This window comes from Curcuma longa, chromosome 7, assembly GCF_044706935.1.
Source record: "Curcuma longa cultivar G26 ecotype Majalengka, Jawa Barat chromosome 7, ITB_CL_G26_1.1, whole genome shotgun sequence".
Taxonomy (NCBI): domain Eukaryota; kingdom Viridiplantae; phylum Streptophyta; class Magnoliopsida; order Zingiberales; family Zingiberaceae; genus Curcuma; species Curcuma longa.
Genome location: NC_133867.1, coordinates 8,090,045 through 8,115,742, shown reverse-complemented (window position 1 = coordinate 8,115,742; position 25,698 = coordinate 8,090,045). Strand labels below are relative to the sequence as shown.

At 41.1% G+C, this 25,698-nt stretch overlaps 6 protein-coding genes and 1 pseudogene across 6 annotated transcripts; 4 read left to right on the top strand and 3 right to left on the bottom strand.

Annotated features, from left to right (window-relative positions):
• Window positions 1-252: 252 nt before the first annotated feature.
• Window positions 253-1,339, bottom strand: LOC141832285 (uncharacterized; annotated as a pseudogene).
• Window positions 1,340-3,655: 2,316 nt separating this feature from the next.
• Window positions 3,656-7,574, top strand: LOC141831990 (uncharacterized). The gene is made up of 3 exons (XM_074719444.1): window positions 3,656-4,555; window positions 4,670-6,198; window positions 7,270-7,574. The coding sequence occupies exons 1-2, from the start codon at window positions 3,772-3,774 to the stop codon at window positions 6,160-6,162; spliced, it is 2,277 nt and encodes a 758-aa protein (XP_074575545.1). The 5' UTR covers window positions 3,656-3,771; the 3' UTR covers window positions 6,163-6,198; window positions 7,270-7,574.
• A 208-nt stretch (window positions 7,575-7,782) lies between these two features.
• Window positions 7,783-9,024, bottom strand: LOC141832577 (SUPPRESSOR OF GAMMA RESPONSE 1-like). Its single transcript, XM_074720061.1, has 5 exons — window positions 9,017-9,024; window positions 8,780-8,930; window positions 8,501-8,690; window positions 7,942-8,429; window positions 7,783-7,848 (listed from the first exon to the last, which is right to left on the bottom strand). The coding sequence occupies exons 1-5, from the start codon at window positions 9,022-9,024 to the stop codon at window positions 7,795-7,797; spliced, it is 891 nt and encodes a 296-aa protein (XP_074576162.1). The 3' UTR covers window positions 7,783-7,794.
• A 2,753-nt stretch (window positions 9,025-11,777) lies between these two features.
• Window positions 11,778-14,672, top strand: LOC141832021 (alpha-L-fucosidase 3-like). The gene is made up of 5 exons (XM_074719481.1): window positions 11,778-12,035; window positions 13,295-13,504; window positions 13,615-13,784; window positions 13,860-14,130; window positions 14,221-14,672. The coding sequence occupies exons 1-5, from the start codon at window positions 11,792-11,794 to the stop codon at window positions 14,496-14,498; spliced, it is 1,173 nt and encodes a 390-aa protein (XP_074575582.1). The 5' UTR covers window positions 11,778-11,791; the 3' UTR covers window positions 14,499-14,672.
• Window positions 14,673-14,998: 326 nt separating this feature from the next.
• Window positions 14,999-16,588, top strand: LOC141832016 (elongation factor Tu, chloroplastic-like). The gene has a single exon (XM_074719476.1). The coding sequence runs from the start codon at window positions 15,063-15,065 to the stop codon at window positions 16,485-16,487; it is 1,425 nt and encodes a 474-aa protein (XP_074575577.1). The 5' UTR covers window positions 14,999-15,062; the 3' UTR covers window positions 16,488-16,588.
• Window positions 16,589-18,894: 2,306 nt separating this feature from the next.
• Window positions 18,895-22,501, top strand: LOC141832068 (cytochrome b5-like). Its single transcript, XM_074719542.1, has 3 exons — window positions 18,895-19,043; window positions 21,919-21,985; window positions 22,075-22,501. The coding sequence occupies exons 1-3, from the start codon at window positions 18,957-18,959 to the stop codon at window positions 22,323-22,325; spliced, it is 405 nt and encodes a 134-aa protein (XP_074575643.1). The 5' UTR covers window positions 18,895-18,956; the 3' UTR covers window positions 22,326-22,501.
• Window positions 22,502-22,637: 136 nt separating this feature from the next.
• On the bottom strand, window positions 22,638-25,269 carry LOC141832576 (protein SIEVE ELEMENT OCCLUSION B-like). The gene is made up of 7 exons (XM_074720060.1): window positions 25,255-25,269; window positions 24,968-25,201; window positions 24,786-24,890; window positions 24,257-24,705; window positions 24,061-24,170; window positions 23,365-23,993; window positions 22,638-23,303 (listed from the first exon to the last, which is right to left on the bottom strand). Exons 1-7 carry the CDS (start codon window positions 25,267-25,269, stop codon window positions 22,686-22,688), a joined length of 2,160 nt encoding a protein of 719 aa, XP_074576161.1. The 3' UTR covers window positions 22,638-22,685.
• Window positions 25,270-25,698: the final 429 nt, after the last annotated feature.

Below are 25,698 nucleotides of genomic sequence, written 5' to 3'. Positions count from 1 at the left end.
TGAAAATGATACGTGGAGTCATTTGCAACGCAATTATATTGATTTCTTTAAATCATGAACAAATAGACGAGACAGGTTTATCTCTTGAAAATAATTCAATATTTACTAACTAAAAATGATATTTCATTTTTTTAAAATTAAATCTGATAGATGTAATCTCTCGGTATAAATAATCCAGCCGAAGTAAATAAGTTAAATATTTTTCTAATAGTATTATTATATTAATTTAAAATTTATTTTATTACACTTTCCGAATATTATAAGACAAAACTACAAAAGAACACCGTTACAGTCAAATAACAGGCCATGCTACAATACATCACATTATCCACACAGAATGCGCCACGTTGCTGTCTGGGAGTTCACTGACAGCTATACGCTGTCGCCTGTCCGCCGCGTATTCTATCCCTAGCACGCTCGTCGCTACCATATGGCCACGCTCGTAGCGGCGGCGGCCACCGGGAATCCGACCGCCCAGCACTTCGCCTCGCCGACGGCCGCCACCGGAGGTCCACTGGCGTTTAGGGAGGTGTCGTTCGTAGTCCTCCGGTAAGGTCCCAGCCACTTGGCTACCATGTACCTCTCCTTCCGCCACGGCGGCACGTGAAGGCCCTGCGCCTTGAGGGACCTCCGCGCCGCCTTCCCCACCACCCGAACGACCTGCCGAAACTCCTCCGGCCGAGCCACCACCACCTCCGGAAGCGCCGCGATCACCTCCTTGTAGTCCCCCTTCTCCGCCCGCGCCACCTCGAACTCCTCCGCGAAGCTCAATTCCACTATGTAACGCCGTCGATCCTCCTCCTCCGTCACCACGTCGACGTACTCGTAACTTCCGGCGCTGAGATTCCTGGAGCTCTCCCACCGCACCTTGCAGACGCCAGCATTGTAGCCCATCTCTCTCAGCCGGGTCATCACGGCGCGTCGGTAGGCGGTGCCGCGTGGTCGGAGAGCGACCAGGTCCGCGGCGGAAACAGAGACGTCGTGGAGGAGGCGGAGGCGGAACGGATCGTCCCCGTTAGTCCACCCACGGACGAGATCCGCCACCTCGGCGGCGGCTCGGCGGTACGAGCGATCTCGGTCGTCGGATGCATTCTCAACGGGGTCGTCGGCTTCATCCAACGGAGAAGAGGAGGAATCGGAGTCACGGTCGTCATGGGAGTCGCAGTCGAAGAAGGCATGAACGAGCGAGCAGAAGGCGGCCTCGTGCTCGCTGCCGCTGCTGCAGGCGTATCCGGCGATGAGGCGGGCCTTTGCGTCTTCGCCGAGGGCGGCGGTGGCCCGCTTGGCCCGGACGAGAACCGCCATGGCTGAAGCTCGCTCTTGATTTGGGATCGATCGAAGGAAGATGTGACGAAGGTGCTAAATAGACACGGACGGAAAGCGATCACTACTAATCCATTTAAGATATAATAATAATTAAAATTATGAAGATAAGAAGGATAACTAATAAACGAGAAATGGTGCAAAAAGAAGAATATTCGAGGATTAATGCTGCTTTTCTTTTTCTTTTTCTTTTTATTTTTTAATTTTGATACGTACCAAACTTAAAATACAGCTAAATTCGATTGGATATGCCAATCTGTATTCCGTACTGTGATTGGATATTCTCTAGCATAAGCATGAAGCTCGGAGTTTGACGCTTATAGAAAATTTAGTAAATGGCATGTTTTTTAGCTGCAATATTTTTATGTCGATTAATTTTCAATTATGAGATGTTTTTTATACAAAATAGAAGAGCGAGAATTAGGTTCGACATGATTACATAAATAGATAGCTCAAAAATTTAAATAATAGCTAGGTGCGTCGAACATACGGAAAAGCGTCCAGGTTCGATGCACTGATCATGAAACGATTTCTCCGGTAAATTATAAGTCAATAAATATATCTAAAATAGTTCACTAAAAATACACTCACTAAATTACATTCTCAATTACACCGTAGAACAAAATAATACCATCATTTTTTTAGTTCATCTATCATGTAAAATTAAAATATAATTTATGTACATTCAAATATTAATTTTTAAAATATTCATCATTATTATAGTTTAAATTCTGATATTTTTATTTATTCTTTTGAGTATTTTATCAATATTTCATACTCCGCCGAACTGCCGAAGCTCCTCACTTATTATCTTGCATTTACTTGTAGGAGAGGTCAATGGTTCTAATGTGTTGAATATCTTGTGTTTACTTGGGGTGACTAGTACAATTAGAGGATTCTTGATTGTTAAAACCCATTTCGCATGTGATTTGCCTGATAGTATTGACCTATGCTGTCTGGAAACTTGGAGACGGAAAATGCGGAAACGGAAACGGAAACGGGAAACGGCAATAGTTGAAGTTTCCAGATTTTGGAAACGGCGAAGACCTCATCAAATCGTCACGAAGGGGCAGCAGTGCTAATGGACGTCGACAGGGTATCCGCGCTAGTGGATTTACTGAGGAGGGAGCCACTGGAAGGGGCGGACAAGGAGCAATGCATGGCAGCGCTATACTTTATGAGCTAGAGGGGGTTGTGTTTCTGGGACTTGGCGAAGGCGGCAGGGCGAAGGGGTGCCATGAAGGGGCAGCGGCGCTGATGGACGCCGATGGGGTGTTTGCGCTGGCGGATTTGCTCAGGAGGGAGCCACTAGAAGGGGCGGACAAGGAGCCTGGTGAACAAGAAGCAGAGGGGTTTGCGTTTTCGGGACCTGGCGAAGGCGGCAAGGACGGAATTCAGCGTTTTCACGGATGAAAATGTTTTCTAGCGTTTCAAAAATGGAGACGTCAGCGTTGTCGCCGTTTCCAGACAGCGGAGGTATTGACTTGTTTTCCCATAATCTTGTTATTGTACTGATCACTTGTGCTTTTTTTGAGAAGAAATACCTACAACTTTATTATATCTACTGAAGCACATGTGGCTCGCAGAAACGTCAAAAAACATGATTGACTTGGCCTACGAACAGATCCTTTTGTTGTTATCGCTGAAAGCATACAACAGAATTTTTATTATTATTAATAATTTAGATATTTATTTTTTTATCATCTAATTAATTTTAAAAGTGATCAATTTAATTTTATAAAATAAATTTAAAACTATATGTAATTTTGTATCAAATAATTAAAGTTTTAGATTTTTTTTATCCAAAACAGACTTTAATTTATTTTGGAAGCATTGTTCTGATGACGTACTACCATTCTGTTTGAAAGCGTTGTTAAATCAAGCTTTTCTTTGTTGGGCCTTAACCCTGCCCAATTTCAATTGCAGGCCCAATAGAGCGTGTTGAGAAGCATTCTATTCTTATTTTGTCGATACATTTTAACAAAAAGTGAAATCTGATATTTCAGTTATTTTACATCAATCTTATGATTATTTATGAAAAGATAAATTGAGAAACTGTAATTAATTATAAAAAATATTATTTTAAATTTTTTAAAATTTAATTTTTATTCACTCTAATAAATTTATCTTGTAATAATGAATTTAACCTTCTTTTTAAAAATTATTACGTCGAATACCTCTTTCGAGTGGATAATGTGTTGGGCCCCGGAGTCTTCCCCAATGTGAAGGCAGGTGCGCCGGAATTTCTCATGAAATGCAGTGCTGAATTTAGAAGCACGATGCGTGTCCACTCGCGTGGCCGTTTTTCGCCGCCTCTGCCTGCGACCTCTCTCTCTCTCTCTCGCGTCCTCATACGGGATTTCTAGTGTCGCAACGAAACAAGGGAAGTAGCGACCTCGATCTGTTCGACGGAGCTGTTGATCCTCGTCGCAGAGAATCTGGAGGCCGATGGAGTCGTGCCGGGCGATCCACCACCGATGGACGCTCCGGGGGCTCGTCGCCTCCTACCTCGACCTCGCCCTCGCCTATCTCTTCCTCTGCGCAGCCTCCTTCGCCTTCTTCGTTTCCAAGGCCCTGTCTCTCGTCGGGATCTCCGTCCCGTGCTCCTGCGACCTCGTGCTCATCGATCGCCGCCATCGGAAGCAGCAGCATCAGCAGCAGCAGCAGCGCAGCGTCGGATGCCTCCAGCGGTTCCTCCTTGACTCCACGGCCGGAAAGATCGGAGGCGTCTTCGATTACTTTTGCGTTGGGGATTGTAGAGACTCCCGTATTGGAAGGCGCGATGACGTCCGATTCATTAATCATACTGATGAGGATAGCAGAGGTAGCGCCGCCTCCGCCGCCGGCGGGCAATTGGATCTGGACAGAGGCGAGGAGTCGTGCGACTCGGTGTCGCAACCGCACCCTCCACGAGATTCCAAGAATCTGAGCCTTATGAGTAATCTTTTGGTCGATAGAGGAGAGTCTTCAAACTACCGAGATGAGGATTTTGTTGATGTCAAGGGAAAAGCGATCGTCCGACAAGAGAGGCCGCCGAATGTACTTAAACGACGGAAACGACAGAAGAATATTTCCATCAAAATTACTTCTTTGTGTGCCTCGTCTTCTTCCCCAGTGGAGGTGGGTCGGAAAGGGGAAGTAGCTACGGCCACTCCTTTGAGCGTCAACGACCCTGTTTCGCTGGTAGAGAGTACCTCAAATGTGGTTCCTGGAACTAGTTTTCTTCTTTCAGGTGCGGAATTGTGATCTCCACTTCCATCCATCAAATTCGTATGATTCTAGTTAAGCCCCAACTTCTCTACCTATTTCTGCTTAAATTTCAATGTTTATGTAAACTGATTTCTAGGTGATCAGAAGGCCATTGTTGAAGAAATAAGTTCTACTAATCCATTACAAACAGTGGAAAAGACCTTATCTTATGACATTGGGAGAGTTTGTGTTGAAGAGAAAAATGAATCTGATGTAACGAGAGAACTGAAACAAGCGCTCGAAGAAGAAAAGTCTGCTCGAGCTGCTCTTTGTTTGGAGCTGGAAAAAGAGAGGAGCGCTGCTGCGAGTGCTGCTGATGAAGCAATGGCCATGATATTTAGACTCCAGGAGGAGAAATCAGCAGTTCAAATGGAAGCTCGGCAATACAAGAGAATAGCAGAAGAGAAATCTGCATATGACGAAGAAGAAAAGGAGATTCTTAGGGAAATCGTTGTGCGGCGGGAAAGAGAGAAGTATGTATTGCAGAAAGAAGTTGAGGCATATCAGCAAATGATTGCCGGTGTTGATGGTGCTAAGCAGATATCAGGGAGCAACCTGTCTACTGAAGCAGAGTTCATTGAAGACAACACTGATACTTCATTTGGTTCATTCGATGACACTGAACTCATCCTAAAAACGGTCTATGAATCCATCAAAAAGAATGAAAGGTTTAGGGATGAGGCACAACATGTTGATGCAATAGAGCCTCTGGTGGGTTCTGAACAGAAATCCTCTACAGAATTTGCGAATGAATCAACCATGTCTCAAGAGTTGCAATTTTTTAGCAATGTGGGTGACCAGCATAATACTGAGGAGCAACATTCAAATTTGCTAAATGATAGGAATGATTGCCATGTGCAGGAAAAAGGCATGTTAACAATGGAAAAAGTTCCATCTTCCATCGAGAACAATGGAGCTGTCTACGCAAATGGTTCTAGCTCACCTAGGTTAATTGGGACACAACATGATGATTTCCATGCTCCTTTTATTTATCTAAGTGATAAAGAAGATAATGCAGTAGATATGAAATTCGAGGTTGAAGTTCCATCAGATGATTTATGCATGAGGCCAAGCCTACATACAGATGAAGTAGGCTCCATCTCATCTCAGGTTGATACTGAAGCAAGTGTTCTTGATGTGCATGTAATTGATGATGAAATAGACATGAATAGACAGGGAGATATGGGACAGTTAAATCTTCCTCAGATGGCATTGAGCAGATCACACAGATATGGTGTGCCAAAAGAATCATCTTCAGAAAGTAAAGTTCACTGCTTGATCGAAAATTTAAACACTCGTCCAAAACCATTAGGTACAAACATACACAGAAGTAACTCAGATGTGATAACAGTGGGCCAATCAGTTGATGTTGCAAGTAATAGAGTTCCACGGTTGGACTTGAGGAGGATTTCTATGCCTGCAATCAATAATGAAAGATCTAAACTTGAAAGTGAAGTTGAACACCTGAGGAAAAAGCTAAAAGTGATTCAAGAAGGAAGAGAAAAGCTAAACTTTTCGGTAGAAAAGAAGGAAAAGGAGATTTACAATCTATGGCAATTACAGGAACTCCAAAAAGCTACAAAATTTTGAGAAAATATGTATGATGCTCTTTTACCTCCTTCTAAGGTATGCCATTAAGATAATTTTTTTTTTGTTATTTCTAACTGCAAATAGTTAATGTCTGAGTTAGTACTACAGTGCTCCCTAAAATCTTACTGCTATGTCGTTATATTGTTTGGATAATAATCAAAAGGGCACCTATCCATTTTATGGCATTTTTTAAAGAAATTCTTAAGAACAATTGTTAAGTGTGAGGAGAGTTCTTCCATCTTACCTCTAGACAAATAGTTATCTATAACTTATGTTGTCACATTTAGCTACTTTTATGCATATATTGGGTGAACTGCCTGCACAAATAATGCAGGACGACCAAAAAATAGAGCTTACATAATGAGATAGTGCAAGCATATAATAGTAATGTATAAGCACATGCCAATGTATAATGAAAATTCTTTGCTAGCAACTGAAATCATGTTACCTAATTCTTCGAAATGATCCAATTGCACTGAACAATGAAGAAAATGGAAAACTGAAGGATCAGTGAATGATCCTCATGAACACAACAACCTGCAAGATTGTTGCTACCAACATATGATAAGCAATCTAGCGTTCTATCTAGCATCATGAAACAATTACTATAAAAGAAGCATGAATCTAGAAATAATATAACAAATAGCATTATGTCTATATATGAACGAAAGTTAATATCTAGCTAATGGGAACAAAAGAACATGAGCATGTTTACATGGCAACGAACAAGCTAAGTGTGATATGATTAGATTAGCTCAAATAAAAAAAAAGAAAGAGGTCCTAGTTTAATAATAGATACCATAGTCCTACATGATTAAATTTGAACAATAAAAACTGCATGTCCATCCCCCATGGTTTAAGCAGCAGATAATTTGTTTGAGCAACTTGCAAGACCTACAAACCTGCCCTACAATTACAAAAGGGAAGCCTAGGATTATTCCTGCACAACCAATACTAAAAGAATAAACATTTTTAAAAAAATGTTTTAACTACTATGTGTGTGTGTGTGTGTGTGAATGTATTACATTACTAATCCATGTTGTACAATTATCTTGTCACACGGGAGTAATAGCACTAATGTTAACCTATTTATGTTGTAATTTCTAGGGAAATTTGGTACCAGATAGCTCAGATAGTTTTTCGCATTAATGCTCATGCATCAAGTGAAATCCCAATCCCAGCTATCGAAGTTGTCTTGGATCACAATGTTAAGGATTTCCTTCAAATGTCCAAATCAACAAAGGTAAATAAATTCTTTCTTTGCCTCAGTTAGTCACACAAGCCTATGAAACTTCTTTCTGGCTTATATGTCCTTGTTTTTTTTTTTTGTTGTTGTTGTGGTTTGTACAATAGATATAGGTGCATATGTAAATGTGTAATGCTGTGTCTAAGTTGATATTCGATTCTGTTAATGAAGTCTATCAATTTGTTGTATTTTAGTAATTTGATGTGAGTTGTAAGAGACGTCAATATTGTTGCTCAGCTAGATTCCATCCCTCTTTAACAAGCTTAATTCAGACGGGCTTAAACACTGTCGTCTATATACAATCCACAAGGTGATGATGGCCATGAGAAACACGAACCAGGATCTTCCCAGTTACCATGGAGTAATCAAGGTATTCCTCGTTCAAGCTAGTACTGCTCCAGCCAACTCATCGAGTTTTCTTGGGAACCAAATTGCAAGTCCTGCATTACCAGCAAGCAAAGCCATAAGCAGTAAGCATCGATCGCCCTACTTCAAATCGTTAAAAGGACAAGAGGACCGGCCAGATCTCTCACAGCGAGTTGAAAATCCGGCGGCGTGTCGACCAGTATCTCGTCGAGGTCAGAGAATCCACGAGCATCACTGCCGTTGACTTGGGAGTTGATGGCGTATTCCATTTGGGGAACTGACTCAATTAGTGTTTTCGATTTCTCTTCGCTTTGGGCCGTTGACTGTACTCGTTGGTAGAAGACTTTTGAAATCACGAGTTGACCTTCCGATTCGTCTTCCCCGGTGCCGATGTGGTACTGGTGCATGACCCACTTAGCTCTGTCAGGTTTGACAACTCCCTTGGAGCTCTCGTGGAGAACCATAATCTTCTTCCAGCCTTTCTGGACGCCGGCATTATCGAGCACGCGCTTAGTCCTACCTGTCTTGTGCCACCTCACGGCCGGTTCCTCCGACGAGCCGCATCGGCTTATTCTCCGCCTCTTGCGCGGGCCTTTCGCGTACGCGCTCGATATCCTGTGAAAGAAATGGGCATTGCTTCCGTCTTTCTCGGCGCCTGCTTCGGGGTTTAGGGTTTCAGGGTGAATCAGAGACGAAGCGAGTGAAGCTTAATGGTCATTTAATTACCGGGGAGATTTTGAGGATGAGTGTAGCAGATTCCTGCGTCGTCCTCCAGCATCGGAATGAACTCGTCGATGAGGGCGTGCGGCTTTGAGTCGCCGAGCCCGATCCTCGCCGCTAAGTGCTCCAACAGCTCGACGTCCGAAGGGTCGAACTTAACGCCGGCGGGAAAGCCAGGCCAATCCGACGGGACAACCTACGCAATCGCATCGAGAAGAAAACAATTCAAACTTAAAATGGAGAGAAAAATGCAACGCTAGCTTAGCTAGAAGAAGAAGAACTCGCATCGCTGTTGTCGATAAGCTGCTTGCAATTAGGGCACTCCCTGTCGGATTCAGCGCCGCCATCTTCTTTAATTTGAAGGCCACCGGAACCACCGCCGCCGCCGCCGCTCTTTATTTTCCTTGCAATTCCCCTGCCGGTGAGAAGCCACGCCCTGCACGCACACACTCAAATTAAACGTCGAAGATCGTAAGTCTTCAGAGGAATTTCTTCCTTTTCTCAATCCAATTTCGAGCATACCTTGCCATCGCTCTGCGCAGCTGAGAGAGGGAGCGACTGAGCAGGATATATAGGGAGAGGAAGGAAGGAAATGGTCAGGTGGTTGCCTCCTTTCTCCACAACGAGAAGCAAGAACTTGGGCGGGAAGGAGGTGCAAAAAGAGACTCGGATTGTTTACCTGACTTGTGAATGCAGCGAAGATGGGTCCCCCAGTGAAGGGGGATATGCACCAGTTGTAGAGAAGGTAGCTCCGACTGTTTAGTTGCTTTAGTACGCGAAGAGAGGCGAGACTCGGCGTTCCTCTTCCTTGCTTCCCAAGCTAACAAATTTTTTTCCCCACTATTTTTCACTGTAAAAGAAAAATACTCAAAAGTCGCTCCTTTTTATTGAATTAGAGATCCATTTCATCATTGTATTTATTTTTTAAAGTCATCATCATTAATACTAATAAATTATATTATAATTGTTAGATCCGATGGAATTCATACATATCCCACTTTAAGCCCACACCCTCATGATTTTATTTTTAGAATGAGATATTTTATCCCAACAATCTACCCCTCAAATAAAGGACCACTGGGAGCTCCTCTTTAACAGTCTCAACAGACCCCTTATTGGTACAGATTCCAACAGACCTACCCCTTTAACGGTCCCATCGGACCCCTTTCCTTATTGGTAAGGATCCCAACGGACTTGCCCCTTAACGATCCCAACGGACCCCTTAATAGGAGCTCCCACCACATGGACCTGTTCTGATACTACTGTTAGATCCGATGGAATTCATATATATCTCTATAACGGTACGATATTGTCCACTTTGGGATCACGCCCTCATGATTTTGTTTCTGAGCTTTACCCAAAAGGTCTCGTACCAATGAAATATTTTCCATCTTATAATCGTAGGATCTTTTTCATATATTTCCAATGTGAGACTTTGATTGTTATCCCAATAATAATATATATAAATTATAAGGATTACAATATAGACATTTTGTCGCTATCAAAATGGATTAATATTGTATTATAATAATATTTTAATTTTAATCAATACTAATAATACTATAAATAATTTATTTTTAATTAATAATAATGAATATTATAGTATAGCTATATAATTATAAATAATTATAATTTTATAGGTGTTATGAGTTTATAATTGTTATAATATTGTAGTTATAATCGCATCAAAATAAAAATAATTTTAAAAATAAAATAATAAATAATAAAAAAAGAGACACTGACAATCCTTTTGATGTGTACGTAATATGTTATAATAATTATTTTATTTTAACAAGGTTGAGAAAACGGTCGGCTTCGTCGATCTGTTTCGGAGTTTTTTTTTTTGTCGCATAATTTATAAAATCTTTCGTGACGAAGATCTAATGTTTAGATCTGATGGAATCCATCGTGACGGCTTATGAGAAGACCATGGGAATCAAATTTGCAGCTGCACGTGGATACTTCGTGAACACCGACGCTATTTTACTATTGTGGGAACGTATGAGAATCTAATAATTTATCTATTTCTTTTAAGAAAATAAATTATATTTTTTTGAATGTATTAAAATTCATTAACATTATTTTTAAAATAATAGAAAATGTAAGTAGTCAGTTTGCTTTAGCTAGGCACTTTAATCATGTTGATCTATATAAATATTATTGAATAAAATAAATTATAATATAATAATTATAATTTATAATTATTAAAATATAAATGTCATTCAATAAGATAAATTTATATTATGTTATTGGACATTTTAAATCTACCTGACCAATTCAAAATTTAATATATGAGATAATAATATTTAACATTATTTTAAGGATAATTATATTATTTTACAGGAATGGGTAAGAGTGGGATGCTCTTTTGATTAAAAATAAAAAAAACGTTACTTTGATGATTTAAAAAAACACTTCTTTGACTTTAACCCAAGATTTAAAATTATTATTTTTATTATAATTTTACATTACTAAATAATATTTTAGATGATAATTAAAAAGACATCTTTTTATTAGAATCATCCAAGGAACATTTTTTTGATAATTTTTATAAAAAGGTCCCCCCACCTCACCTGTTCCCTACACAAATACCCTCAAGTATACCGTTCAACATTATGATTTTCTATCACATTCATTAAATTATGAACCAATCAATCAATTATATAAATAGGATAAGTCTACGTTATAGTAACTACTAAACTGTAATTGCTACAACCTATATTTAATTGTTACGATTTTATAATTACCATAAATTAATGCATACTTAATTTATTTTAAAAAATTTATATTGTAATAATTATGATTTAACTGGTGTTAAAATACAAATTTAATTTAATTATCTAATATTTATATTATAGTAATCATAAAATTATAATTACTACAATTTACTTATCTTATTCATATAACTATTGGATCGATTTATAATTTAATACACGTGGCCAGAGATATTATGTCGAATAATATACTTCAGGTAACTGTATGATGTAGTGCTCTTTTAATTAAAAAAATAAATAAATTTCAAATAATAAGAGTATTCTTTTGATTTTTAAAAAATAAAAAATCAAATAAATAAATAAATAATTTAGTGGGCACTGCAGGACTGCGACTAGTAAGCTGTCGATCCCGCCACGTAATGCATTTTCCATAAATAACACGATTCGTTCCATGCCTATAATTAATCTTTGACTCCTTTCGTACCCTTTCTTCTTCATTTTTTTTAAATTTCTATAAATTTTTAATATAGTCCTCGCCCTCACGCGTCTTTCGCTGGCTCTCCTTCTCCATTCTCCATCCTCCATGGCTGCTCCCTCCCTTCTTCCGCTACTTCTAGCGCTCACCTCACTCTCTCTATCAACCATCTCCTCCTCCTCCTTGTCGTCGCCGTGCTCTTTCCCGGCCATTTTCAACTTCGGCGACTCCAACTCCGACACCGGCGGCATGTCGGCGGCCTTCTCCACCGTCTCTGCGCCCAACGGGGAAACCTTCTTCGGAATGCCGGCTGGGAGATACTGCGACGGTCGCCTCGTCATCGATTTCATCGGTGAGCATAGCATTTACCGATCTCCACTCCGGCTTCTTCTTGCTTTCATCTGATTTAGCTGGATCGGACCGATGGAATTGGGGGTAATTTACTGAACGCATCCGGATTATCACAGTTTTATGCTTAATCGAGCTTGTTTGAAGGCCGAGTAACAAAAATTCGAGTCTTTATAAAGCAAGATTAACTGCTCAGATTCCCTTTTGCGTTGATTTGCTGTTAACAATTTGATTGCATAACCCTAGTTCCGGAAGCCTAAGGCAGGGCTATTGAATAAAGCAAGATTTACTTGCTCCGACAGCATTGTAAGTGGTGAGGATTTACTAGGGCTACCCTGATTACTGTCTTTGTTTATCTTACTGTGCTATTGGTTAGTCTATCTTGTGTTCATTGAAGATGGTAGATGAACTTACAAAAATGAACCATTACAAGCTGATGCAACAACTTCATCAATGGAGTCTTTCACTTGCTGTAGTAGTGGCTGAGAACTGGGGAAAGAAAATGACTATTGGGAGATGTTATCCCTAGGGAAATTTTGTCTTTTTAACTGTCAACTGATGAGAAGGAATTGGAGGATGAGAACATCTTATTGTCTGGCATGGCTGCGTGTGATTCACAAGTATGCGTAGTAGATTGTCCTGGAGTTCAATTATTGGCCTTCTTTTATGCAATAAAAGTTGCATTTATTGGCATCATGTGAATTGGTCTGCACACAGACGGATTCTGGTCCCATCTACCATCACGTTTATCTTACAAGGATTGTGGTAACTTAATCCACTGATTCAACTTTGTCCCTAACCCATTCTTTTTATGGATGTCTTTTTGCTCTACCAACTTGGTTAGTCAGATGTCCAACACCTTGCATTAGCTTGAAATGGTGGGATCCTTGCACCTTAATCAACAAGTAATGACTCAAATGGTTGGATATAGAATCTGAAGTTCAATATGAAATCCTTCTGGCTTCATTGGCCAAGTCCTCTGAAATGAAATGATCACCTTTCCTCCTATTGTTAGACTGAATAAATCGCCATATATGATTGTCCTATACACATATTGCAATGTAACATGTGTCTATATCATTGTTTGAATAACGCAGAGCCTTTGCATGATCAGAAATATTTTGTGTCTTTGAAATGTAATGCTTATAAGTGCATACAAAGTGGTGTTTTTGACTAGGAGAGTCCAATTCGTAATAGAAGAATTTATAGGAAACAAAACAATTGCTTTGGATGTACCTTCTAATGACAATTTTGAACCTACAGCTCAGACACTTGGACTCCCTTTTATCAGCGCATACCTTGATTCAATGGGGACAAATTTCTCCCACGGTGCCAATTTTGCTACGGCCGGATCAACCATCCTAAGACAGAACACAACTTTCTTCCAAACTGGTTACAGCCCCTTCTCTTTGGATGTGCAGTTCCACCAGTTTGAGCAGTTCAAAACTAGATCCCTGCTAGCTCACACCAATGGCAAGTACTACACATCTATATACTTTTATTTTGATCTAAGAACTCAAACAAAAAATTATACTGAACCTTGTTTTATAACTACTGGGTAATGCTAGCTTGGTTTCGTGCAGGAGCCATCTACAAAGATTTGTTTCCTCCAGAAAAATACTTCTCACAGGCTTTGTACACCTTCGATATTGGCCAAAATGACCTCACTTCAGGCTATGTCAGCAACCTGACAACTGAGCAAGTTAAAGAAACCATCCCTGTCATCCTTGGCAAATTTACTGATGCTGTCAAGGTATGAGGAAAGGATACATATTAGAAACACTTACTTTGTAGATAATGATGATACCTTGGAATTGAGCTGGTGCAGAATGTTTATAAACTTGGTGGGCGATACTTTTGGATCCATAACACAGGACCAGTTGGCTGCCTGCCTTATGTTCTAGCTCGATACCCTCTTAGAGCTCCTGAGGTCGACTCTATCGGTTGTGGAGCCCCATTCAATGAAGTGGCTCGACGATTCAATGCTAAACTTAAGAAAACTGTAGTGCGACTCAGAAAGGTATTTCCTAGTGCCGTGTTCACCTATGTTGATGTCTACACCGTCAAGTACTCGCTCATAAGCCATGCGGAAGGGCTCGGTGAGTTCCATGATCAATACTAAATCAAAAGTTAGCTTAAATTACATTAGTTTAGGCTTCTAATTTTGGTTTGAATACAACGAATTGTAGGGTTTGAACCACCTTTTGTGGCTTGCTGCGGGCATGGAGGGAAGTACAACTTCGACGTGCGGTACAGTTGTGGAGCTACAAAGAAAGTCCACAACACCAAGGTTATCATCTCAAACACATGCGAGGATCCTTCAAAGAGGATATGCTGGGATGGATATCACTACTCAGAGGCAGCTAACAAATGGGTGTTCGATCATATTGTGGATGGTGCCTTTTCAGACCCGCCAAATCCAGTAACCATGGCTTGCAGAAGGCAGCAGCAGCCTCGCCGAGAGTGAGTGACTTTTGCAAGAAGGCCACCACTCTCCGACGATGAGCTCTTTCCTTGTGGTTCGATTTTTAGGAATCTCATGTGGTTTTTATCATTGAAAAATCAAAAGATATTTGATTACCTTCTTACATATTTCCACTACCATCTGTTGGGATAATCACAATGTTATTGTTGAAATCTACCTCAATTTTAAGGCCAATAAACTGGCCACGATTTTCCCTGCTTTTTTCTCACAATTTTTTGGTGCCACTGAAGCTGCGATAGCCACCCCGAGGTCTTCGACCGCCATTAAAATTCCAGCCCGGTCGGGTCGAGCCGGACCCAAGCCACATCGTTACAATGGCGTATGTAACAGCCATCCAAGCCCTTTGAGTATTGAGACTGCGGTGTTACGATGGGGAATGTAACAGCTATCCAAACGTTACAAACCCAAGCCGGTGTGTTATTGTGGTTTATGCTATAAGAGGCCCCCCTTCCGTTATTCGCAAGTTCGAGAGATAGGGATAAGGAAGAGCATCCGTTCCCAATCTCCTCGTCGCCGCTCCTCCCCCAATCCACCAATCTCGTCGCCATGGCTTCCATCTCCACCATTGTTGGCGCCCAAAAAGCTCTCCTACCGGCTACCTCCTCCTCCGTCTCCAAGCCCAAGTTCCCCTCGCTCACCGGGTTCCTCGCTTCTTCTTCCTCCTTCTCCGCCTCCAGCCTCGGCTGCGCCGCCGCCTCCCGCCTTAGCCTCCGACGCCGCGCCAGCCGCCTCGTCGTCCGTGCCGCTCGCGGCAAGTACGAGCGCACCAAGCCCCATGTTAACATCGGCACCATCGGCCACGTCGACCACGGTAAGACCACCCTCACCGCCGCCCTCACCATGGCCCTCGCCGCTGTCGGAGGTTCCGCCCCAAAAAAGTATGACGAGATCGACGCCGCACCCGAGGAGCGCGCCCGCGGTATTACCATTAACACTGCGACCGTCGAGTACGAGACCGACTCCCGCCACTACGCCCACGTCGATTGCCCCGGACACGCTGATTACGTCAAGAACATGATCACCGGGGCCGCACAGATGGACGGCGCCATCCTTGTTGTCTCCGGCGCCGATGGCCCGATGCCCCAGACCAAGGAGCACATCCTCCTGGCTAAGCAGGTCGGCGTGCCCAATATGGTGGTCTTTCTCAACAAACAGGACCAGGTGGACGACGAGGAGCTCCTTCAGCTCGTTGAGCTCGAGGTTCGCGAGCTGCTCACCTCCTATGAGTTCCCAGGCGATGACATTCCCATCGTCTCCGGCTCCGCGCTCCTCGCCCTGGAGGCCCTCATGGCCAACCCCAATATCAAGCGCGGGGAGAACAACTGGGTCGACAAGATCTTTGAACTCATGGACTCGGTGGACAGCTACATCCCCATTCCGCAGCGACAGACCGACCTCCCTTTCCTCCTCGCCATAGAAGATGTATTCTCCATTACTGGACGTGGGACAGTCGCCACCGGCCGAATAGAGCGTGGCCTTGTAAAGATAGGCGACACTGTCGAGATCGTCGGCCTTCGGGAGACGCGGACCACCACTGTCACAGGCGTCGAGATGTTCCAAAAGACTCTCGACGACGCGATGGCCGGAGACAACGTCGGGTTGCTTCTCCGTGGTATCCAGAAGGCGGACATCCAGCGAGGGATGGTGCTTGCCAAGCCTGGCACCATCACTCCCCACACTAAATTTTCTGCCATTGTCTACATCCTCAAGAAAGAAGAGGGCGGGAGGCACTCTCCCTTCTTTTCAGGGTACAGACCGCAGTTCTACATGAGGACCACCGATGTCACAGGCAAGGTCACAACCATAATGAACGACAAGGATGAGGAGGCAAAGATGGTGATGCCCGGAGACCGCGTCAAGATGGAGGTTGAACTCATCGTGCCCGTGGCATGCGAGCAGGGAATGCGGTTCGCTATAAGGGAGGGCGGAAAGACTGTCGGCGCCGGCGTCATCCAGTCAATCATTCAGTAAATTATGCATGTAAGATTACTTGCTTCTCTTTCAGTTTGCATGAGCTATCCATGAATTGCTACTTCCTTTTACATAGTAACTCCTGCAAAACTTAGATTAAACACGAGCTTAGGTTGCTATCCTAGAAACCCTTGCCCATGCATTGCCTGATATTCTGCTCCTTCTCGCTTCTTTGGAGTTTCTTCTTCTTCTTCTTTTTGCTGCAATGCTCTGTCTGTCTCTGTGTTCATATGGCAGCTCTTTTATAAACTCATTGCAATCTTGTCACGTAATTCAAATGCACTTGCACTTGGATAACTATTAGTTTGTATGTACTTCTTTTGCCTCGATGGATCATGTTTAAAGTGTATAAACATAAATTTTTGAAATTTATCCAAGTTGGTGCTTGCCAGGAGAAAGAATTATCAATCACTTCTCACCTAATGCACTGATGATTGATTATATATTTGGACTCCATTGTTTCTGATACTTGGAACTTGATGAGCTTTTGCTGCCCCTAATGATAGTATCACAAGCTACAAGTTCATTTATCATATTCTTCTCCTCACTTGAACTTAAACAATAGAAAGATTTCCATTGTTGCTTTAGTCTAACACTTTGTATGGTTTTGTATGTTGAGCAGTGAAAAAATTGCACCCTTTGCAAAGGAGAGAACTTTGCATTGAGGAATTCTTTAGGCCATTGTATTTAAAAATTTATGGAGCTTTTATTGGGCTCAGTTAGAAGTATTATTATTCTTACAATCTAATTAAAATATTACTTAATAAATATTTTTTTTGCATATTATAAAATATATGGAATTTTTAAAATATAAAAAATTAATAGATCTAGAGATGATTAATATGTAAGTATATATGTATGTATTGTGTATTTGAATAAAAAGTAAAAAATTTATAATTGAGTTTAGAATAATATATTTGAAAATTGAGCTTTAAAAAAGTTATTAAATTTGCTACTCTTTACTTACTCTTTAAACTTTTTATTTTATATTCTTAATATTGAACCTACATAAATAAATTTTAATTATAGCATATAACGCTAATAATTTTGTTAATGATAGAAAAACAAACAAGAGTAGAAGTAGGTATAAATCTAATTGATCAAATAAATAAATTTAATATGATTGGTAATATTCGAATTACTAATATTTCAGTAAAAAGTGGACTCTGTCATTAGTGACTTATCTAGTCGTCATTGTAGTAGTAAATCTTGCAGTTGATTACGATAAAGAAAAGTATTATTTCGATTTCGTCAAGATTTGATTCTTAAGATTTATTACAGGCAAGATAGGTATATAATTTAAAATGTTTTAAAAAGTAAAATGAGTTTGGAAAGAAATTAAATACTTTAGTAAAATAAAAACTTAAATCAATTTAAAATTTTAAATAAAAAAGACATTAGTAATTTCTATCTACCCAAATATCAAATTTGTTCAGAAAATTGTTGTGTGTTCATTTTACTAATTCATGAATTATTTTGTTGTCGTTCATTTGAAAATGTTAATAAACAAAGATATTTAAAAAATCTGTTTTTTAAATATTTTCTTATTTTTTAATTTATCAAAGATGCACGAGTTTTGATGATTTCCTAAAATGCCTTTCTATTCAACTTGACTTTTTTTTTTTTTGTAAAAACCCATTTTAATCGACAATTATTTGAAAGTCGTTTCGGCAATTTAGATTTTTGAAAATTTTAAATTACACATCATATTTTGTATTTTATTAAAAGATGCATTTTTTTTTCATTTCAGCTCATTCAGCTTCAAATCAAAAAGTTTTAAATTTATACCAAATTTCTACTGTTTTATTTTTTTATCATTGATAAATTTATTTTTATATATTAAAATTTTAGAAGGGGTTTTGATGCAACTTTAAAATTATTGTTGAATTTACAACTGCGAATTTGAGTCAGAAAATAGAAAAAAATTGTATATAATAAATTTAATATGATTCCATCCTGATTCGAAATTCCATATTAACAAGAGTTTTGCAATTGTCTTTATATATATATATATTATATTTTTTATTATTTTTAGATTTATTAATGAATTTCGATGAAAAAGTTATTGATGATTTTTAAAAAGTCATATTTATTTATAGTGCCTTATAGTTACAGAGCGTTGCAGGACTGGGTGTGTAGCTGGGTCACGTTATTAACAGGGACCCAAATCAACGTGGAGACAGGAGAGCGTGTGGGTATTTTCCGTGGGTTTTAGATTTAAGTACTGTTTATGCAGACATCTTCGGTTGGTCGTAGTTTTGTCTTGTTTTGGATAGTTATTATAAAAAAAAGAAAAATAAATTGGAAGTTTATTTTATTACTCTTTTGATTTTTTTGCCAGTTATTCTCGATCTGGAAATTTATCATTATAAATTGGTTACCCTCCGATGGCAACTCTTTCACCCACCACTTTCCCCCTCTTCCCTTTCGCTTGCTTTGGATCTATCGATTCCGGAGCAGTCGGAGGAGATGGCCGGCGACGCGAAGGTCCACACCCTTGCCGAGGTATCGACGCACAACACCTCCAAGGATTGCTGGCTCATCATTGGCGGCAAGGTCTGTGTTCGCTTCGCCTTTGTTAGTTTTCTCTGATCCGTATGGTCATCTTTTATTTTTCGGGGATCTTTTAACTTTTCTACGCCCTTTCTATCTCGGATTCTACGGTCCATGATCCGATCTATTTTGCCAAAACCATCCACGATTTCGACATTTTGGATCTTGTCAATCGGTGAACTTTCCGTGTAAGTTTTGTTGGATTTATTTTCGAGGCTTGCAAGCATGATACTTTTGTTGCCGTTTTAGATTGCATATTCTGGGTTATTAAACTGCACCGTATTTTATTACTACGATACACATGCTTTGCTTGGAGAAATTAGATTGTTGAATAATTCAAGGCAAAGTAGATTGCTTTGACCTCGTAAGATGAGATGGCGGAAAAAACAGTTTTAATCTAGGTTTCTAACATTAATCAAACTATTGACTACGTCTTCCTAAGATTTTATGAAGATATATAATTAGATGAGTCCAATTGATTCAGGTTGAAGGTACTATAGGTATAGGGAGACCAAAAAAAAAAATTATAGCTGATGCAATAATTTCTATGCATGCCATTATTTTACACCTAAATTTCTGCCATCTGAACAAGTCTACGTTTGGTGAAGCATCTGAACTTTTTATTTCCTTGTTAGCTTGATTGAATGTTGCCATGTTTCTAAACTGAAGATGTCTCCTCTGGTTAGTCTATGGCTATTCATTTTGTCAAGGTTCTTTCTCTTTGAACATTTCAAGAAAGGATGAATGAACATTATACAGTTGATAGAAAACTTACCGGCATCTTTAATTGGAAAGACCGTAATAAATAGTGACGAAATAAGTATAGTTTTTGGTGGACAACAGCTCATGCTCAAAAATCTAGATGTTATGGTGCTTATCAGATGGTAAATTTTTTTTCAAGGAATCTAATACCGAGGAAGACCAACTTGAACAGTGGTGAGCATAGTTATTGTTATTTGTCTCAACTATTTAGGGTCGGCTATATAAATCTTACCCTCCATTTTGCATTTTGCAAGGTTCTATCACTAGAATTTTTTCAAATCATTTAATTTATTTTATGTTACATTTTCTATTGTGTATTTTGATCTCCCTCTACCCTTTCATCTTCCATGTAATTGATTAAACTCATCCAACTATAGAATTTATCGGTTGACTTTGAAATGTCTATGTCATCCAAACATGTTTCATTTTATCATCTATTGGTATTGAGTGTAGTCTAAATCAAGGGAAGCATCTAGTGAAAGCATGATCTGTGATTTTATTATGTTTTCTACCCAAACAATTAGGTGATAAAAATCTTTTCACTTTTTGTTCCTGTCATGTTAAACTGTGCTAACTTTTTTATATTGGTTTGTTAAGTTTGATGGAATAAGATTCTTCCCTGTGATTCGTAAGAGAAATTCTTAATGATAATCAAGCAGATCGCCAAGCAACACTTGAGGTCATTCAAGTAATTTGATCATGATCTGTTATTCTTAAATTGTTTTCTCATGCCCAGCAACAGTGAAGATTAAGATTTGGAATATAGAAGATGATAAAAGAAGTATGATGATTGCACATTGGCAAACATAATTATTAAAATGTTGAAATTATAGAAATCAAACTTTCTTTTCTAATAAGATGTTGTTATAATAAAAACCCATTGTCATTTGTATATGGTTAATAAATTTGTACATTTACACTTGATTCACAATAATCTAATTTAACTTGGATGCACACACCTTTACCTCTTTCAAGGATATTATGCATGTATCAAAAAATAAAACATACTATATGATTGAAGCCTTTGCAATACCCTTTTTATGGTTTGACAACCTTTTTTTCCTTTAAAATGTCTGTCATCATCATCATCATCATCAAGAAGCTCTATTTTTCCGTACTATTGGTGGCTACATAGACCTTATTCCTCCATTCAGCTATATGCAAGGCTATGCCACAAATTTAAACATTGTTTTAACATATTAACTAGCCTTCTTTGGTTTCCCTATATCCCTTTCAGCGTCTACTCTAATCAATTCAACTTTTCTAGTTATAAAATATATTAGTCTACTTCAAGATGATATTGATTCTATTTTGGCTTATTGTGTTATTATTTGGAAAGTTATCCTCTATAGCTCATGTTTGTTTGGCTTATCAATAAGTCTTTTCTATAAAACTTTGATGCTTACATAAGCTGTCATAGATTCATAAAGTTTCACAAAATTTATTCGCTCTTTCTTTGCTGCATAGTATTTATTTTTTCCAGACGTCAACAACTAGTTTAAGTTGCTGCTAGCCCATAAAAACATAAATCTTATTATTTCCTGACAACCAACCATTAGGATAAGTGGTCAATCACCCAACAAACTTCAAGCTTAGTCATACTGTATTGTGAATAGAATGTTAAATCTATAAATTTACATTTTTTTAATGGCCCAAATTCTGTACAGGTGGCCATCCAATTTAACAACTGTGTTTGTGTAATTATCTCCATTTCACTTGATAAAATTTAATCCTTCAGCTAAAGGTTTGTGATGTACCACAAACCCTAATTTTGACTATGGTTATCACAAGTATATGCACTGGTTATTGATCAACCTTCGTTGAAATTTACCTTTCTGTGTGGGAATATTTGGACGTTGATTGTGGTCTAGTAACGCCAAGTATTTAATTGTTTCAGTTTTCACTCATACTTAATAAATCTGATTATGCTATGCTATCGATTGCATAACAAAACTCATTTTTTGCTTATACGAAAACTGAATTAGATAGTGAGACACTACAGAAAAGAAAAGGAATACAAATGAGTTAATTTTGATCGGGCCTACTCAATTTGTATATATTCCAGAAGTTGATCATAGTGTTGGTTTCCGTTTTTTCCTAATGCACTATTTTCCAGGTTTATGATGTTACTAAGTTCTTAGAAGATCACCCTGGAGGAGATGACGTTTTGCTCTCATCCACCGGTATACCTATGTCGAATGATTTCCGATTACCATACTTTTTGAATAGTTAATCCATCAGGTACTTTTTTTTTTTCTTTTCACTTTGTCAGGGAAAGATGCAACTGATGATTTTGAAGATATTGGCCATAGCACCACTGCAAGGGCGATGATGGATGAGTATTATATTGGAGAAATTGATGCCACCACAATCCCAAAGAAAGTAGCATACACTCCTCCCAAACAGCCGCACTATAACCAGGACAAGACATCTGAGTTCGTTGTCAAGATCCTCCAGTTTTTGGTTCCTCTCCTAATCTTGGGTTTTGCTGTGGGCATCAGATTCTACACAAAATCAGCTTAAAATCTTCTCACCAACGTGACAGATTTAGTCGAGTAGAAATAAGATTTCTGGCTTATCTCCAATGCTGTTACAAATTCAGATACTATGTTGTGGCTGTCGAATGTTTGTGTTTGCGAACTCATATCTGTTTGCTTCTGATTATTATACACTGAACTAAATGTCTGATAGACACTCTATTTTCTTGGTCAACACCTTCCATGGTACGTATAAAGAAAGACTAGATAATATTAGGAGTTCAATACAGTTTACAATAACCAAGCTAGATGCATAATAACCCACTAAAATTGACAAACTGACAATGCAGGACACAAGACAAAGTAGCAGTGCTGGGAGCAGAGTGAGCGGCAGCAGCTTCTCTCCTCAGTCGTTGCAGCAGCGGTAGAGCACGAACTTGTCCATGGGGCGGCCGCACTCGGCGCACACCACCTGCTCCTTGATCTCGACGGAGTCGCTGGGCAGGATGAGGCGCGTGCAGTGCTCCACCGTGCGGAGCGGTTCCAGAGCTCTTCTCAGCGCCGGCACCAGCCCCTCCACCTCCACGTCGCTCTTCCACTTATCGAACTGACCCAGGCAGTCCGCCATCTTCCCCCCGTCCGCCTCCACCATCTCCAGTGACCCTCGGCTGAGCAGCGCCCACCCCTCGTCGTTCCCGTCGAAGCTCAGCATCGTCACCACCTCCTTCATGATGGGGTCGTTGTCGATCGTCCGCCCGAGCTGCATCTTGGAGTGCCACATGCTCTCCAGCCGCACCCAGAAGAACCACACCATCACCGGGTCCTTCCAGTACCCGCTCAGCTTCTCCTCCGCGATCACCGCCGTCGCCTTCTTCACTCTGTCCCGCGGGTTGCTCTTCCCCACGTACACCATCTCCACCGGCACCCGCGCCTCCTGCGAAACCCGCCTCATCGCCGCCGTGAACCGCCGTATCCACCCAATGTTCTCGCCTCCATACAAGCACACATGCCGCCCTTCACTCGCCTGTAAGCACGGCGGCCATTAAATTATGTTCTAGATAAAGGAAAACAAGTCGTAAAAGTACCCATGTAAGCACGGCGGGATCGATTTCGTCGACGAGGAGCTCGAGTCGCCAAGTTTCATCCCTCCAGAGAGCCTCCTCCCTGTTGCTGGTGAAGGGGAAGGCGAGTCTGCCCCAGATCCACATCATGTGGAGGGCGTTGGGGGAGACAACCTTCCCCTGTCCGTCCAACACCACCAGAATCGGCTTCTTGTCGAACCGCCACACCTCGCGGATGTACTTGACCACCGCCGGCTCCATCAACGACGGGTGGTAAAGCGAGTACCACGGCATGGTGGAGGCCAGCCGGTTGAAGATCTCCTCCTTGGCCGCCGACCAGGGGACGTGCCTGTCAGTCATCGGCAGCCACACGATCTCGTACTGCCGCTCCTCCTCCTTCATCCTGTTGGTGTCCTTGTATATCTGTATCAGGGTGAGGAGCTCCTCGCGGATGATGTCGAGGTCGGAGATAAGCAGCACCACGATCTTCCTCCGCAGCACGTCCACGCTGACTCTTCTCTTCGTGGATCCCTCGACGAGCGGCAGGTCGTCCTTGGAATGGATCAATGCCCTGAGAATCTTCAAATTGTCGAAATGCACGCTCTCAAACAGCTTCACTAGCATCAGATAAGTTTCGATGTGCTTCTTCTCACCTGAAACAAACAATAATGTTCAACTACTATACTTTGCTTCTTGCAGAAGAAGAAGAAGAGAATGTACCAATGTGTCGATAGCACAATTCTAGTTGTTTGGTAAGATGCCCATAAATGTTGCCAACTTTGTGTGCTAAACTCGCGAGCTCCCACACTTCGGTGGCCGAGCTGATGTTCCTGGCAACGTGGGGGTTAAAAGAGTTGAGCTTTAAGTAATAATAATGTTCTACGAATGAGACATGGAGATAGACGACAGTGTTTACTCATGGCCGAGGCCGATGAGACCCACGATCTGGGAAGAGCAAGCCACGACGCTTCGGATGGTCCAGTAGACGGCCGTGGGGATGTGCGCCATGGCCGACGCCATGTCGGGGGTGTCCGGCGAAATGTACTCGGAGGGGAGCTCCTTGAATTGGATGATGCACTTGGCGACGTCCAGCATCGCCTTGGTGAGGTTGTTGAGGGCGTCGAAGCGTGGCTTGAGCGCCTCGGCATGCTCCAGGATGTCCGGCGACTGCTTGAGCAGCGCCACCGACTTGGCCAAAGGGTTCACGGTGTGCAACTGCGTGGTGAGCCAGAACTCGCCGTAGCTCACCGCGAAGGCCGCCAGCGCCAGCACCACCTTCGCGTCCCAAGTGTAGTGCGATAGCGAATTGAACACTGCAAACGTCGTCGTGTGCGAGTCGAGTCCGCCGGAGCACTTGCAGGTGATCTACAGAAATCGACATCCATCGTACAGAGGAATAGAAGAATCTAGTAATCATCAAAAGTTTATCATATATGTATATATACTTCGCAAGAAATCCTATGAATGGTGTAAGCCAATGCTTCGAGCATTCCGATCACTTCAGCGCGATTCAGTTTCTCTTCCACAATCTCCAGCTGAGCCTGCGGACTCTGCAGAGTTACAAGCTCAGTGACATTAAATCGAGCACAAAAATGGTTCGATCTCATAAACAACCTCCTATACATACCACGACAACAGTGGGAGTGGCCCTTCGCAGAATGTCCTCGATGATGTGCATCAGCGGCCTCGTGTCGACGTCACGGCCGTCAGGGGAGTGGGTGGCGACTATCTGCTTGATCACGGCGCTGTCGTCCGAGGCCGAAAAGAGGTGGCGGTCGCTCTTTATCAACTGCAACTTCGTCGCTGCCGCCGCCGTCGTCGTCGTCGTCGCCATTTCTGTGGCAGTCAAGAGAGCAAAAACCTATCAGCTTCCAGTGTGCGAATTATCCAAAGGCTCTCCAGAGATATATATACACACAGAAACGGCATCAAGAGAAGGAAGTGAGGAACTGAAAGACAAGGACGAGAGAATAAAGCTCAAGCGAACCGACTACCTTGCTCTTCAGGTGAAGCTCTCAATCTCCATGAGTAGGCTCAGGCTGCCTAAAAGGGCCATGTACAATAAATTAGAGGCCGAAGCGGGCCATCGAGCAAACTCTTTACTCCTAAAGTGAGCCACCATCAGAATTGAAGAATAATTGTCGATCAACGAAAAGGCCAAGCCAATCTAAGAACTACACATTTAGCCCGTCCCTCAGATTTTGAGGGATCCCTCACACTTACGATGTGAGTGTGAGAAGATAAGTTCCTTGCTTGTGCAGAGGACAAAGTCCGAGCCAAATTTTCCAAGATTCTTTTTGGATAAAAGGTGGAATCCAAACACAACAGTCCTATACGGTCTCATCATCTGTGAAAAAG